The sequence below is a fragment of the Enoplosus armatus genome, chromosome 19 (genome assembly GCF_043641665.1).
Source record: "Enoplosus armatus isolate fEnoArm2 chromosome 19, fEnoArm2.hap1, whole genome shotgun sequence".
Classification (NCBI taxonomy): Eukaryota; Metazoa; Chordata; class Actinopteri; order Centrarchiformes; family Enoplosidae; genus Enoplosus; species Enoplosus armatus.
This window is the reverse complement of record NC_092198.1, coordinates 9655120-9671390: the sequence shown is the minus strand read 5'-3', so window position 1 is coordinate 9671390 and position 16271 is coordinate 9655120. Positions and strand designations below refer to the sequence as shown.

General features: G+C 40.0%; 1 protein-coding gene and 1 pseudogene across 1 annotated transcript; both read left to right on the top strand.

Annotated features, from left to right (window-relative positions):
- Positions 1-7450: 7450 nt before the first annotated feature.
- LOC139302281 (C-C motif chemokine 4-like) lies at positions 7451-8881 on the top strand (annotated as a pseudogene).
- A 3070-nt stretch (positions 8882-11951) lies between these two features.
- LOC139302615 (C-C motif chemokine 4-like) lies at positions 11952-12840 on the top strand. Its single transcript, XM_070926316.1, has 3 exons — positions 11952-12021; positions 12513-12607; positions 12715-12840. The coding sequence occupies exons 1-3, from the start codon at positions 11952-11954 to the stop codon at positions 12838-12840; spliced, it is 291 nt and encodes a 96-aa protein (XP_070782417.1).
- Positions 12841-16271: the final 3431 nt, after the last annotated feature.

Here is a 16271-nt window from a genome sequence, read left to right as displayed (position 1 = left end):
ACAGATACACACAAACACACACACACACACATGCAGGGAAGAAGATGCAGCACTCTCTCCTCTCACACAGGAAGTTCTGTTCTTGTCCTCCATTTCCCGTCTGTCCCACCTTGACCCTCATACACACACACATACAGACACACACCAACACACACATCCTCTGTCATATATTAAAGTTAATGTTTTGGATGTATGCAGCTCAGTCTGGCAAGAGTCAACTTTAATTTTGTATTTGTTTTACTTGTTTTAAGTCAGAGGTGCAGAAGTGAGTACGCAGGTTTTAATGAAACAAGTAATGAAAATCAAAGCTGAATGTGCAGCTATTAGTGATTTATTAACAACTTAATCCTTCTTTTTTTCCAGATTTTTCATTGGAGATTAATTAACGGCGATATGTACAGACAACTATGTTTGGATGACATGTGTGAGCATTGTAGTGGGCAGTGTTCAGGAACTGTCCCTAGATCATAAAACGGACAACATAAACTAAAATAAGTGGTAGTATTACGAGTATTTTAGTCTTTCCTGGAAAAATGAGTCGGAGCGATGGAGAGAGAGCGGAAACAGACTGGAGAGAAAGAGACAGACAGACAGAGGACAAAGGATTGGGAGTCAGAGACAGCTGAAACGTGTTCGTCTCTGGTTTTGGTTGGTATCTTATCTTTTCAGGAGGAAACACGGTATATCTTGGAACCGGTTTGTCCGTGGTAATAAATGTGGGACGTCTGTCAACAGTTTGCGTGCAGTGAATGTGTGTGATAGATGTGTGTGTTTGTCTGGTGGACAGGCGCGCATGAGGAAGCTATACATCAGGATTAAACGTATACATCCAGACACATGAGGGAACTGGTATCTCAGAACACTGGGTGGGGATGATGCTCTTAAACACACACACACACACACACACACAAGTGACACATCAGTGTCATGACTGTTGTAAACACAAGCTGACATCATCCTGCAACCAAAAGTTCGAAAAGATTTTTGTTTTTTTTTAAGAAAAAATAAGGAGCTTTCAACTGAGCATTTAGTATCATAATTACTCATCATAATAATTGATCACATCCGATTAAGTACTTGAGACTATTAGTTTAAGTACAACACTGGTCGTGGGTACTGCATATATATATATATATATAAACCTTGGTGCCTGTGAAAGTCTTGACCTTTTGAACCCTTGACATTAAAGGCCTGTATATATATATTAATATATACATAATTTCAAAGTTGAATGTGACTTTTCCCCCATTTTTATCTCCATTTGTATTCATTTCTAAAGCACGCAGTCTGACCTGAGAAGGACTGCAGAGAGACACGCGTGACAGTTATTGTCGTCAGCTGCTTCTTCTCACCTGCCATGATGATCTCCACCAGGAGCACATTACTTGTTGGAGTTGACACTAATCCCCCCCAGATTTATCCCCACTGTGCGGCCTGCTCGACTAACCGCTAGTGCAGCGGCAAGAACATGATCCCTCACCAGCTTCCCATCGCCAAATGCTGCTGCGACCAAACCAAAGAGGTCCCTCTGCCGGGGAGCGAAGCCGGCTCAAACCATAGCAGTTGAGCACACTGACACATCCACTTGTGACTCTCTCTGAGGCGGCTTTGATGAGTACATGTGTGCTCAAGGGTGGAGGGGTCACACGGACGGCCGAGTGGTGACACTCTACTGTTAATTGCCCTCTGTCTCCGTGGTGACAGAAAGGGTGAGAGCAGGGCATGATAACAAAACTAAATACCAATTTGAGTAGAGGTAAAGCATTGTCTCACTTAAAAGTTTATTAGATACAGTATCTACCAGGGATCATTCAAATTGACTCTGAATTTAGTAAAACCGTTAAATTTAACGATGTTACAAGTATAAATCTAGTAGTAATTACAAAGTACTACCTGCAATTAGTGATAATCATAAATGAGAAACTTTCTGTGTTCTGCAGAAATAAAGGTTGTTTGAGTTAAGTGGACGTGACTCAGATCATGATATAAACTGTCAAAAATAAAGACCATGACATTTCACGTGCTGTTTGAACTGTTATCAGGTCAGCTGTCTCCGCTGTGTTTGTATCCTGTAACTGAAGGAAACAACTAGTGTGTAAAGTGTAAAAGTAGCCCCAAGTCCTGGTGGCCATTCCCTGAACCTCTTCCTGGCTACAACAGAGGCCATGGACGGGGTCAACATCCTGTGAAAACACACACACGTGCAGATGCATTTTACTTGAATGCGACAATGTATGTCCATCTCAAGTAGTTCATTTCTCAGAGAATCTCTTGAGGCTTTCGAGACTCTTGCCAAACAAGCCTGACCTTTGACCTTTAAAATAACAAGCATCATTGTTCAGAAACCAGGAAGCATTTCAGAAATATACCACCTTTTGACCGAGAGTAAATTTAACCAAAGTGTCAACACTGTTATGATGTTATTTCAGGATTTTAGGGTGGACAGGTAAAGTTCACTGTTTCTGTGTGTGCGCCTGCATGTCTGTGAGTGGAAGTGTACGTGCACGGCATGTAGGAACAGAGTTCTCATCATTGTTATGTAAGAGTTGTCCGAATGAGGAATTCTCTGATACGTTATCAAGGAACATAATGTTTTTTAGGGAGAGCAGGCTCCAGACTGACTCAGCTGTAGACGGCAGAACTCATTTATTCAGGCGTGGACAGCAACAAGTCATCAATATTATTCTCACTGAAGTTGATTATTATTAGTACATTTTAAAATCAATACACAATTACACATCAAGTTCAGTTTAATCGTCATAATGTATTCCTACTGAGCCGGTGATGACGCTGGCCCTTAGCTTGGGCTTGTGGACTACACATTTTTTAACAGAAACCCTGTGTAGCAGGTCTCACGAAAGAAGCTACCAGGTTGCATCATGGGAAGTGTCGCATCCAGTGGAGCTTGAGTCATACTAGGGACTAAAAGTTTGGATGTTTTGTCCTCTGATGCTTCGATTTGGACCATTCTTGATTTAATTTGTCTCTTGTGAGTTCCCCAACTTAGTAGAAATGCTATACTTCATTGCTGGAATACCCCTTTGAGTAGATTTTGATGCAGTACTGTAATCAAATGCATCAAATGACAGAGTTGTTGTTGCACAACCAGTTTTACTGAGAAAGCGTTCTCCACTTTATTGCAGAGTCTCTTCTTGTTTTGTAGTTTTTTTCAACACAAGTGATCTCACTTATACTTGTAGCTATTCCTCTCTCTTGAATCTGTGTCACTCTGAGATCCACATTAGCATCTGGATCACTTCCCACCATCAATTCCTGCTCCACTTGTAGTTTAGGTCTGCTTTTATTGAGACTTTTATAGCCTGACAAATAGACGTGTTGTGCTGTAATTGTCCAATTTTGCTTTGTTGACTGTTTGTTTAAGGGATGAACATTTTTCCGGCGGGCAGGGCGGTCGTCCTGGAGAGTCAGCACACTGATAGAAAGCATCTGATGAATGAGCGTCTGTTATCTGAACTGGTCAAGGGCCAGCATGAGGAGAGGATGTGCAGAGAGGAGACGGTGGTTATTGTTTGCTAAACATTTTCCTCTTTAACAGACAGGCAGGATGTATTCTCAGAAGACAGAAAGCTTAAATATATAAAATGACAAAAGCACTGTCACACACATCAATAAAAAAGGAAAAACAGCAAAGGCTAAATTCCTCTTCACTTTCCTCTCCATGTGACTCTGCTGCCACCTAGTGGTCACTTAGTTACTGTGCCATTTCAGGCTTCATGTTCAAAATTTTGTTAAAAAGATTGTGTTCTATTATCATGTTTGAATTTTGTCTTTTGTTCGTATTCAAAGTTGGTTTTCTTTCATTAGGGAAAAATACTTAAAAGGATTGCAGCCCTGTTTCAGTGCATTCCTGTTGAAACATCCTGACACATGTTGGTTGAAAAATGTTAAACGTATAAGAAAATGTTCTTTTGCATAGTGGAACTGGCCTGGGGAGGCTTGTCATCCTGGCTGAGGTGTCTTCACTGCATGCTGTGGTTAAAGACACACCAAAGGTCATCCTGTTTATATATGATATGTGTGTATATGGAGGCAGCCTTGGCCTCTACAAGATGGGGCTTCAAGATTAGGTCATAATGATGTTTTCTTAAGGCGCTTATCATAAGTCATTAAAAAATGACATAACTTATTGCCACACAGTGAACCTCCAGGCCTTGGCTCAAACATTAAAGATGACAGATTGCACACAGTAGAATATTGTTTGAATAGAATTAAATGAAAAACACTTAAAAACATATTGACACCTGTACTCTGTTTAGATTCTGCAGTTCACCTCACATGCACAGGAACACAAGGAGTCTGTGTAGGCCACCTGTGCAACCTGTGTATGTTCAATCTTGATCCTCATATAATGTATCACATTCCTGAATAACCATCCAGGATTTTCGATCACCAAATGGAGACACATTTTCATTAACATCCACTGACGGAATAACAAGAAGATGATAGCAGGCAGTAGCCAGGTCAGTCCTACCAGACATCAAAATAATAATAAACTGACAATAAATAATGACTGTTTTCAGTGAGTACTTGAATAAGTATGGCAGCGGCTAAGAGACTGACCAGGAGAGCAGGTAACTGATACAGCAGGTCAACAACTAACCGGCTGATGGGTGTGACCACAGATGGTGTCACATGCTCCTGCTTGCCCCATGGCAAACAAAGAGAAAACTACCACTCACCCTATAGCAAGAACAGCGAGAGCGTGTGCCATAGCAGAAAAAAACACACATATCATTGTTTGCGCCATGGTGAAAACAGAACAAATACCTGCTAGCATAATGTCAAGAACAGTTAAAAAAAAAGGCCTGCTCCTGCCACGGCAAAAACAGAACTAATGCTCGTACCAAAACAGTTCCTGTTTTTGATAGTGCTACAGCAGCAGCGACAGGTGAGAGACTCAATGAGCTCATCCACCAGTAAGTGACCAAAAGAATAAGCCAATGAAACAGACACCATGACTGGCGAGAAACTGATGGCACCTCCTGCTTTCATGTAAATTGCAAATGTGGTACATTTTAATGGAGTATTTTTACATACCACTCTTATTGGTACACTAAATATAATAAAGGCTACGGCCAGCGGCCAGTTAGCTTAGCTTAGCATAAAGACTGAAAGCAAGGGGAAACAGCTAGCCTGGCTCTGTCTAAAGGTAACAAAATCCACCTATAAAGCTCATTAATACGTTATAGCTAACGCCAATGATGAGCTAATTTGAGCCTTATTCTGCGATGCTGGCAAATAACGCCCTCCTCTTCCCACACCCACCCTCACCCCCACTGCATCACCTAAATTTGTAAGGGGTACTTTCCAAAGCACTTTTTCCAAACCACACCTCAGTTTACTCCAGTGATGTCATTGGAAAACATTTCCTAGTTTCTGCACTGATCCTTCCTTCAGAAGACTTTTTACAACCTTTGCACGTTTTTAGCTCTACTACCCACAATCAGAAAACACAATGATTTGCAAAATTGGCAAACTTTCCCTTTGAGAGTATTTGTTGTTGGATTTGACACAACATGAGATTATCGAAGGCTGTTTTCTGATCACGTTCAATTTTGTCTTTGGTCACAAGATCCTTGTAGATATTTTCCTAAAGTTAAAGATGTAATGAAGTGGTTGTATCTACAAACACGTCTAAACCACGTGTGCTAATATAAGAAGGTATAAATAAGACAAATATGCTTGCTGGAGGAGACTGGTTTTAACACGTCCATATGTGCAATTTTGTTGCGTTGCACCCCTGCCTCTCCTCTGTTACAAACCACAGGTTTCAGTGCGAGCTAGCTGAGGGTAGATTTCCGCAGTAGTCAGCCTCCTGGGTTTTGTGTGTCTGTTTTATTGATCTGTATGTCTCCTTACTTATCTATCTATAACCAATGAGTCGTAACCAGAAGAAAATATAATATATATATATAAAATATAACAAAATAGGTTAAGCTACCCAGGCCAATTACCCAAACCCCGCTTTACCAGCTGCAACATTAAAGTGATGTATATATGAATGCATCAATTATGATATATGAAATTGGTCATTCTGCATAATGAGTACTTTTACTTTTGGTAGTTTTTTGATGCTAATACTTTTTTACTTTTACTTAAGTAAGATTTCGCATGTATGCAACAAAGTAAAAGTAAGTAAATGTGAATACTTCTTCCACCACTGATTGCAAGACAATGTGTCAAACGCAGGATATTACACACCTTAAATGCAAGTGTACACCCACACACCACATCTGTCCTGAGCCCACAGGTCAGACACAGATCAGTCAGGCTCAGTTTAAAATGAAGTGGACGCTTAATCACTAAACATTTAGGAGAGAATTAGAGTGAAGAGAATGTAGTGAAGTGATAAAATGACATTCAGGACGGCATTTCTGTCACAAATCAACAAACTATCATGATTTTCCTTGTGTGAAAGTAGTGATAAGTTATGTGTGGTTGACAAAATGAAACTATTTAACAAATCTGATTCCCTGTGTGTGTATATCTCACTGTATTAGAGCTTAACTGGAGCACAGGCGTGTTACTGTGGTTTACAGGTTAAGATGCTAACCATGAAATCAAGTTCAAGTCCAGCTGGGAGTTCCCCTCATCTCAAAAATCTGCAAATTCTTGTCAGTATTAATAACATCAATATAGTCAAAAATGTCCTTACATTTTTGTGAGATGCAAGTATAAATGCAGCTTTTGTCCCCCGTTATCCACCACAGATGCAGATTTTTTTCTAGTCCACATAAACTTCACAAAAAGTGCTGTGGAAACATATATACATACAGTAAATAAACAACCATTGTCATAAAACTCACCAGTCACAGAGCAGAACATACACTTGACTTTCAATGAATACGAATATAAAAGTTCTTGACCTGCTCTATGTATGGGGTACTTTAAAGTTTGAGAGGAGTGACACATTTTAATCAGTTTTGTAACTACTTCTTAACAATGACCTTATTTCTGCCAACATATTTACACACATTAAAAATAACAATCTTTCATTTATCATGTTTCATCAGTTTAAACCATATCCTTTAAAAAACCACATGAACCAGCAGCAGGGAGAGGAGCTTAAAACCACAGTGCATCTGCACACTGCACAAACACACACACACACACACACACACACACACACACACACACACACTCACATAAAGAAAATTAGGTATAGGTATGACATTTTCATTGCATCTGCTCTTTCACCCACAACATCCTCTGTCCTCAACTCTTCACTCTTCTTTCCACCATCTCACTTTTTACTGAGAAGTGTTGACCACACGACCGCAGTTTGTTTGCATGCTGTGTAGTTTCAGCTTACGGTCTTTATTTTGTCATGGAACTTGTTTTGCTACCCATGCTTACAGCCACACACACACACACACCTGACTAACAGCATAATAAAAGTGAGGGACTGTGAGTGAAGCGGACAGAAAGAAGACAGACACCTTCAATACAACAAGATAGACAGGCAGGCATGATGATGAAGAACCCTATCATTCTGGTGACCTGTGTCTTGCTTTTGTCATCTTTGGTGGCATCTGAAAGTAAGCTGACTGCATTCCACTTATTTCTTTTATTTAAGGGCAAATCTATCTTTAGGTTTCTGTAATAATTCTTTAATATCTCTCTTGGGGATCAATTAAGTGTTGTCTGACAAAAGGTCAAATTAATCAGCGATACGGTTCCATAATTCAAAAAGAGATTGGGTTGAAAATAAACAAAAGCTACTCATTAAAGAATGACCTAATAAGGTTTAAACTGTTTAAGTGTTGGGAGGGAAAAAGTCTAAAAGCTTCTCATAAATAAAAGCTTTATTACACTGTTAAGTTAAGAGGATTTAATGACTTCATTGTTTTTGTTATTTACCAAAATGTTGAATCAGATCAGAATCAAACCAAACCCCAGCCTTCTTCAGCACGGGAGGTCTCACAACGTATTTACGTGTTCTCTAAAGGGTTCAAAGTGAAATGGGAAAATGATTAAAAAAGACAATTTTGCATCAGTGTAATGGTTTTGTGTTGAATACAGCTTAGTTTCTCTTTATGTCCATAACATTTTTGTTTCTTTCCTGGTTTTCTCAGGCAGCGCTGGTCCAGATGACTGCTGTTTTGAGTTTTATGCCTCAAGGCTGCCCAAGAACAGGGTGGTGACCTACAAATACACAGACAAGAGGTGTTCAAAAGAAGCTGTGATGTGAGTGTCTTATCTCCTGTTATTAAACTTCAACCTTAAGAGTTAAACTCAGAGTCAACTGTATTGGCTTTGTATGTTTAAATATACAAAAACAATAGACTCAGGTTTCAACATATTCACACGCAGTGCTGAGAACAAATACACAGCAAAAGCTGCATAAAGTTAAGCAAACAAACGTACTGTATAGTTATTATGTACAGGCAACAACAACAAATGGTAACAAACTAACAGCATCTACATGACTTCAAATGTTAATATCATCGATCGGCATCAATTGTTTCTGTTTTAGTTTTACGATGAAGAGCGGTGTTAAAATCTGCGCCGACCTGTCTGACGGGTGGGCAAAGAGGATCATCGAGGCCAAAGAGTGGAACCATACCAAACGTGTGAACAGCACTGGGTCCAAACAATCCAACTGACCCAACATATGTTTCAACACCACGCTTTAAAAGCTAACTGAGCCGAGCAGAAGTGGTGGTATAATGGTAACCTGCGATTTATCTCCATAGCTTTCTCTATTTTTATACAGAACATTTTTCTATTAGCTTAAGAATATATGCAATACAACTTGTCAAATGCCTTTTTTATTATGTATTCATCTGTCACCAAGTGATGTATTGAAAGACTAGATAGAAGCTGTTTTACAGTTAATCATGTGCTTAAAATGTTTTCTGATATATCATTAAAAAAATCACAATTAATATATATTTTGTTTTTGTTTTTGATTTACCATGAAAGCCAAGCTCTGATCTGAAAGAACTGAATTCCACATTGCTGCCCTCATTCAATACATACACATCATATTTCTGTCAAACAATAGTTAAACATCAGAGCTGATGTGGTTTCTTGCAGAGGAAGCCACAGGAAGTTCAGATCTGCAGCACAAAGGCTTTATAGTGTGGTTAAAGCAGTGACTCTCTGGTGAGAGACTCAATGAGCTCATCCACCAGTAAGTGACCAAAAGAATAAGCCAATAAGACAGAGAACATGACAGGCGAGAAACTGATGGCACCTCAACCAGATGTCCTTCGTGGTAGCTTAGTTCACCCTCGATACCTCGAGGAGACTCTTCCTGCCCTGCTGGGGACACCTGCCGTCTCCTCCAAGAATGACGAAGAAGAAATTGTGCTCCATCTGTAGACTCTACCTTTCCACAATACTCTCAACAAAGGTGGATGATGACTTTATCCAAACTCTTAACTCTCGTCAATAAACGCTACCCCACTGAACAACTTGGTGGCGTTTGGTTAAATGAGGGACAATATATTTATATATTAACGTGTTGTTGTGACGTGTGTAACAATGACGTCCTAACATGGAGCGGGAACTCAGCTACAGCAACTGCTTGAGCTAATTGATACAAAGCAATTAGCGGATACTTTAAACAGTAAAACAGTAAACAGACGTTGATTTGTAAAATTGGCAAACTTCCCCTTTGAGAATATTTGGTGGGGTTGGATCTGACACGACAGGAGATTATTTTATGCTGTTTTCTGTTCATGTTCGATTTTAAGGTTCTTCTTGTAGATATTTTCCTAAAGTTTATAGTTATAATGAAACAGTTGTATCTACAGACCACATCTAAATCATGTCTGTGCTAATATGAAAAAAAGTATGAATACTTTTTGCTCTATTGGTTTTCACACGTCCATATTAGTGTGTTCATGTTGCGTACCCCTGCCTCTGCTCCGTTACAAACCACAGGTTTCAGTGTGAGCTAGCAGAGGGTGGATTTCCGCAGTAGTCAGCCTCTGGGCTTTGTGTTTTATTGATCTGTATGACTCCTTAGTTATCTATAACCAATGAGTCATTACCAGAAGATAAGTGAAGAATTTACCACAATGTCAAGAAAAGGCTATTTAAACACTTGATTAACAATGATTAACATTTATTCACAGATAAACAAACTGAAATAATAAATAAAAAGCACTGCAGAAAAACAACTAAGCTCCCTAACTAATGACAGGAGACAGGAGAAAAGTGGAAGCAAATTAAATGGCAGAGAACCCTTACAAGGCTTCCTTTAAGTTACTGAGACTAGTTCAGCAAAGCACTTCTTCCAACTAGCCAGCAAAGACAAAGGATAAGCTCAACAGAGCTGTATCAGGGTGCTATCAAGACAACACAGAGCTTCTACAACAGCAGCAAACTCAACAAGCGCAGAACCAGAGCAACAAACAGCTCAGCTGCCAAAAGAAAACGAGCACTGTTTCTGGGGGTTTGATATACGGCTCCACTGATGATCAAATGAAGTCCAGGTGTGGGTGATCCAGAGACTCAGGAAGGCACGTGGCAGACCTGAAACACAGAGAGAGAGAGAGAGAGACAGAGGAAAATCAATGGATGTAACATGTAACTTTACACATATATTATTTAAATGCACATTGCAAGACATAGCAACAAATGCAGGATATTATGGATACATAATCTGACATCCAGGAAGGTATTTCTCTCACAAATGTTCTCATGTAAAAATGATTTCACTTGATAATGACCTACTATGTGGTAAGTTATGCATGTTATGCTATGTGGTTGACAGATTAAGCTATTTTTAATAGCATACAGCGATTGTGTGTGTGTGGTGTCCCACTGTATTAGAACTGAACTGGTGCACAGGTGCGTCCCTGTGGCTTAAGATGTCGACCATGAACTGCAGCGTCCCCTGTTCAAGTCCTAATATATGATGACATGCTTTTTCAGGCTGCAAAAATCTATTCATCGCTCTTAAGCCTGCATCCCTTAGCCTATAGGCTAACCCCAAATCCCCACATGGTCAAATTCAAAATTCAAAAAACAGTATAGTCAGTTAAACACATAGCAGTTAACAGTCAGTTAATAGCATCAATAGAGTCAAAAATGCATAAAATGCCTGCGAGATTCATGCATTTGTCCTCCATTATCCACCACAGATGCTGATTTTTTTTCCATTACACATATAACATACATACATACAGGAAATAAACAACCACTGTCATAAAACCAGTCACAGAACAGAACATAAACCTGTTGCGGACTAAAACACAAACTCTACTTCCTACTGACTCAAGTTCACAGCTCTCTCTCTGGCAATTTCCAACAAATAAAGGAAATCAAAACCTTCCTATCAACTCGAACAAGAACAGAACACAAAAGTGGCAGCCACCCTTTACCCGTGAGCTATACAAACAGAGCCAGACTGTGTGTGCTCAGAGAAAATCAAGGTCGACAAAATCAAACTAATCCTTTACCAGTCCCTACTGGGTTCAGGTTATGGTCTTTATTTGGTCATAGAACCTGTTTTGCTACCCATGCTTACACACACACACACACACACACACACACACACACACACACACATACACACACGCACACACACAGTTGGGTTTCCCTCACTTCAGAGGACATTACTTTGACTTAGATGTATTTCCTGTAGACTTACCTTTACCCTATTCATAACCACTGCTTGCCTACCCCTAACCCTAACTTTAACCTAAAGCTAACCTTAACCTAATCTTAAACCATGTCTTCACCCTAAGATTGAATGATTAACATTATGGGGACTTGAGTTTTGTTCCCAAAAGGAAGGCAAGTCCCCACAATGTGGCTGTGTAAATATATTTATGTCCCCACAACATGAGTAACACAAGGACACACACACACACACACACTCACCTGACTAGCAGCATAATAAAAGTGAGGGACTGTGAGTGAAGCAGACAGAAAGAAGACAGACACCTTCAATACAACAAGATAGACAGGCAGGCATGATGACGAAGAACCCTATCATTCTGGTGACCTGTGTCTTGCTTTTGTCATCTTTGGTGGCATCTGAATGTAAGCTGACTTATTTCTTTTCTTTAAGGGCAAATCTATCTTTAGGTTTCTGTAATATTTTTTTAATATCTCTCTTGGGGATCAATTAAGTGTTGTCTGATAAAAGGTCAAATTAATCAATGATACGGTTCCATGAGTTAAAAAGAGACTGGGTTGAAAATAAACAAAAGCTACTCATTAAAGGCAGAGTCAGCCTAATCAGGTTTAAACTGTCTAACTGTTGGGAGGGAAAAAGTCTAAAAGCTTCTCATGAATTAAAGCTTTATTACACTGTTAAGAGCATTTAAATGAAAATGTTGAATCAGGTCAGAATCAAACCAAGCCACAGCCTTCTTCATTACGGGAGGTCTCACAACATAATTGCATGTTTTCTAACGGGTTCAAAGTGAAATTGGAAAACGTTAATGTAATGTGTTGAATACAGCTTAGTCTCTCTGTCTGTCCATAACATTTCTGTTTCTTTCCGGGTTTCCCATGCGGCGCTGGTCCAGCTGGCTGCTGTTTTAAGTTGTCTTCCACAAGGTTGCCTATGAACAGGGTGGTGAGCTACAGTTACACAGACAACAGGTGTTCAAAAGAAGCTGTGATGTGAGTGTCTTATCTCCTGTTATTAAACTTCAACAGTTCAGAATCACCTTTATTGGCCTTGTATGTTTAAATGTACAAAAATGGCTCACTGAAAATGGCACCAACAAATTTTGTCTCTGTTTTAGCTTTACGATGCAGAGCGGTCTTAGAGTCTGCGCCGACCCGTCTCAGCCATGGGTCCAGAAGATCATCATGACCCAAGACCTGGTCCAGGCTAACGTCACACCATAATGATCTCTGAGCCAAGCAGAAGTGGTGGTGAAGTGGCAACCTGTGCTTTAGTCCGGCACAAACCATCACTTTCAAGTCTGGGATGATTATTTGCAGTTTAGTGTGAGATGAACCTCTTTGACCAGCAGATGTCGCTCTTCTCTTTTTTTCACACTCTAAGGTCCAAAAATGTTTCACAGGGGTTTCCAAAGCCAGGTTTTTATTGCTCTTGGTCGACTGCAGCAAACTGAGGAGTTGTTTAATCTTATTTCTAATTGCACCCCTGAGAACAGTAGCTCAGTGAGATGCTGTTTGAAGGATCTCAACTCAACTGTCAGTTATGGAGTTATGTAGCTACCAAGTAAAATCTGACGACTAAAAACCCTCTCAGATGGCTACTGTTTTGGGTCAGTGCTAAAATAAAACACACTTGAGGGGAAATATATCGCGGAAAAGACCAGACTGTAGGTGGCGAGCTTAAATGCCTGTGCTCTTACTTTGTTAGACTTCCTGGACATTTCTGCCCCAGAACAACACCTCAAATGACGTCAATGCCGTGACATCATCACCCAGCTTTTCTTTAAATAGTTTCAGACCCAAATTTTTATTTTGATGTCCCGCCACCTTCCATGCTGCTTCGTATTTGTGTGTGTACATACACCATCTTGTGAGCACAATTACTCAATGAAAGCTCATGACAAAGGCTTAATACTTACACCACAGACGGCCCGATAGAGGAGATGGCCTGGTTAGATTTTTGAGGACCTTGCTGCATAGATTTGCATATAAATGAGGGGGAAAAAAATCAGGCGGGAGACGGGGCAGCTCAAGTGCTTCTTGCTTGCAATTGTGATGATCATCAACAATCATGTTAATAAATAAAAATGATTAAAAGCCTCCATATCTCACTCTAATCTTGCTTCAACACTTTGGATTTGCTGGTAGTTCGGTGAAAATACTCATGAGACCATGAAGGGAGTCTTGGAGGTGTCCTATTAAATTTGCATATGAGCAGTCTGTCAGCGTGACCTACCTGTAGCAGAGAGAAATGAGGACACAAGCAAGCAGCCGGAGGTTTTACAGTCACCAGGGGTGGAAGAAGTATTCATATCCTTTACTTAGTCCTTCATTAAAATACTACCTAAGTAAAAGTACAAAAGTATTATCAACAAAGTGTAGTTTAAGGATCAAAAGCTAGAAAAATGGCTCCTGTGAGTGATATCATTACAGTGTATGACATTATTAGATTGTTAACACTGATCTAACAGTGCATCTGAAATGTGACGGTGGTCCCAACTAGACGCTGCTTTTTGGTAAGAGGTCACAAGCCAAAATGCATTATATTGTACAAGTTTATCATATGTTTTTAAATGCAGCATCTTAATCGGCACAGCATTAGTAACTACAGCTGTCAGCTAAATGTAGTAGAGTAAAAAGTATAATATTGCCCACTGAAATGTAGTTTAAAGTATCATGAAATACTCACGTAAAGTACAAGAACCTGAAAATTGTATTGTATTATTTCAACTGGCTTCACATTGAATTCAACAGTTTTAGCTCTAGAAATGACTATTATTATTATATAAACACATGTAATGATCACTGAATCCGCAAATGATTCAGTGACACTGCATTGAAGAAGCTCCAATGTTGGTGAGCACAAAGGAGGTTTCTGTCTTTACTGCATCTTCCTGTTGCTTTATCGTAACAATAAAATGATGTCTGTTCATAAAGAGCTGCATATAAATACAATCCTCTGTGATAGACTGGTGTAGGGAATTCATGTGGCGTTACAGAGAGGGAGAAAAGGAGAGTGTGAACGTTAAAGTCAGTGTGGCGATGATGCAGTCTGCGGTGAGGAACACAAAGGGGTGTCATCAGGAGCACACACACACACACATGTGAACACACACACACACACACACACACACACACACACACACACACACATGTGAACACACATACGTATATAAATAACCACTGTGTGATGTCAGCTTTTCCTGACAGATGGGATCAACATAAATTAAAGAGAGAGAATGTGTGTGTGTGTGTGTGTGTGTGTGTGTGTGCAGAGGCAATAAGACAGAGAAAAAGTAAAAGAGGTTCACACAGACAAATGTGCAAGAATATTTTTAGCAACAAAAGTGTGACATGTGGCAAGACCAACGCCTGCCACTCACTCATACACACTCACACACACACACACACACACACACACACACACACACACACACACACACACACACACTCTCACACACACACACACACACACACACTCCAGGCTCTGCTGCAGGTACACAAAACAAGGCAATGGTAGCAGACAGTCAACAAACAAAAACAAACAGTTGACAGACTCCAGAGCAACAGTTACAGTTCATATCATATATTGTTGAATATTGCTTGCTAGAACACACACACACACACACACACACACAATTAGAGGGTTATTACAATGCTCAATTAGCCTGTAAATCACCTGTCCCATGCTGGTAATTTATCAGCAGCCTAACAGACGTAGACTTCTGGTGTCACTGGTGAAACTCTCAGAACCAGAATGTCACTTTAAGACGGCTGCCGTGTAACTTTTCCTGTCACGTTGTCATGGTAATAAGCATCAGCACATTACACTGCGTGTCTTTGGCTGAACAATCCAATGATGATTGAGTTCAGTGGTCCAGATTTCTCTGAGTCCTGCGCCGTCAGACACATGATTATGCCGCTTTGCATGACAAAAAAGTAAAGCCACCTTCTATAGCAGCTATCTTGTGTGTTTCAAAGAAGGTTAAAAGGAAATTAAAAGCGGGAATTTAACAGAAATTAAGAGAGAGAGGGAGAGGGGAGATGAGAAAGAGAGGAGAAGAAGGGACCAAAAACCTAGAGATCAATATCTTCTGTATAATTACCTACAGCTTCCTGGGTTGCTAGGAGACCAAATAGAGATAAGAGAGAGACACACACATAAAGGCTGCTAATAATCTCAAGGTTGCACTGATTTTCATTGTGTTTTTTGCCACTTGTGTTTAAATAGAGGTCATGCCGACAGAGTGGAGAAGAGGTGAGGAAGAAGAGGAGGGGAAGAAGTGAGAGAGAGGGAATTAAATGAAAGTGAGGGATATAGAGTTAGGGGAGGAAGATGGAGAGTGAGGGGACAGAAAGATATGTCGGATCTTTAGGGGATTGGGTTGCATGAATAATTACTGAGATATTGACACTGTCTCTTCTGTCTGCCGTCTGTCTGCGTCCTCTCCACGTTTTCATCTTTTCTGCCTCAATATCTCTTCTACTTTTTCTTCCTTTCTTCCTCTTCTACGTTCCCTGTTGTCCTTCCTTTCATGTGTCTTTATTTGTCAGTATACCTTTGCTTATAGCCATAAGTCTAGGTATATATTCACAGGGATGAGCAACAATTAGGTTTGAAAACATGCTTCACAATATTACATTATCATTGGCAT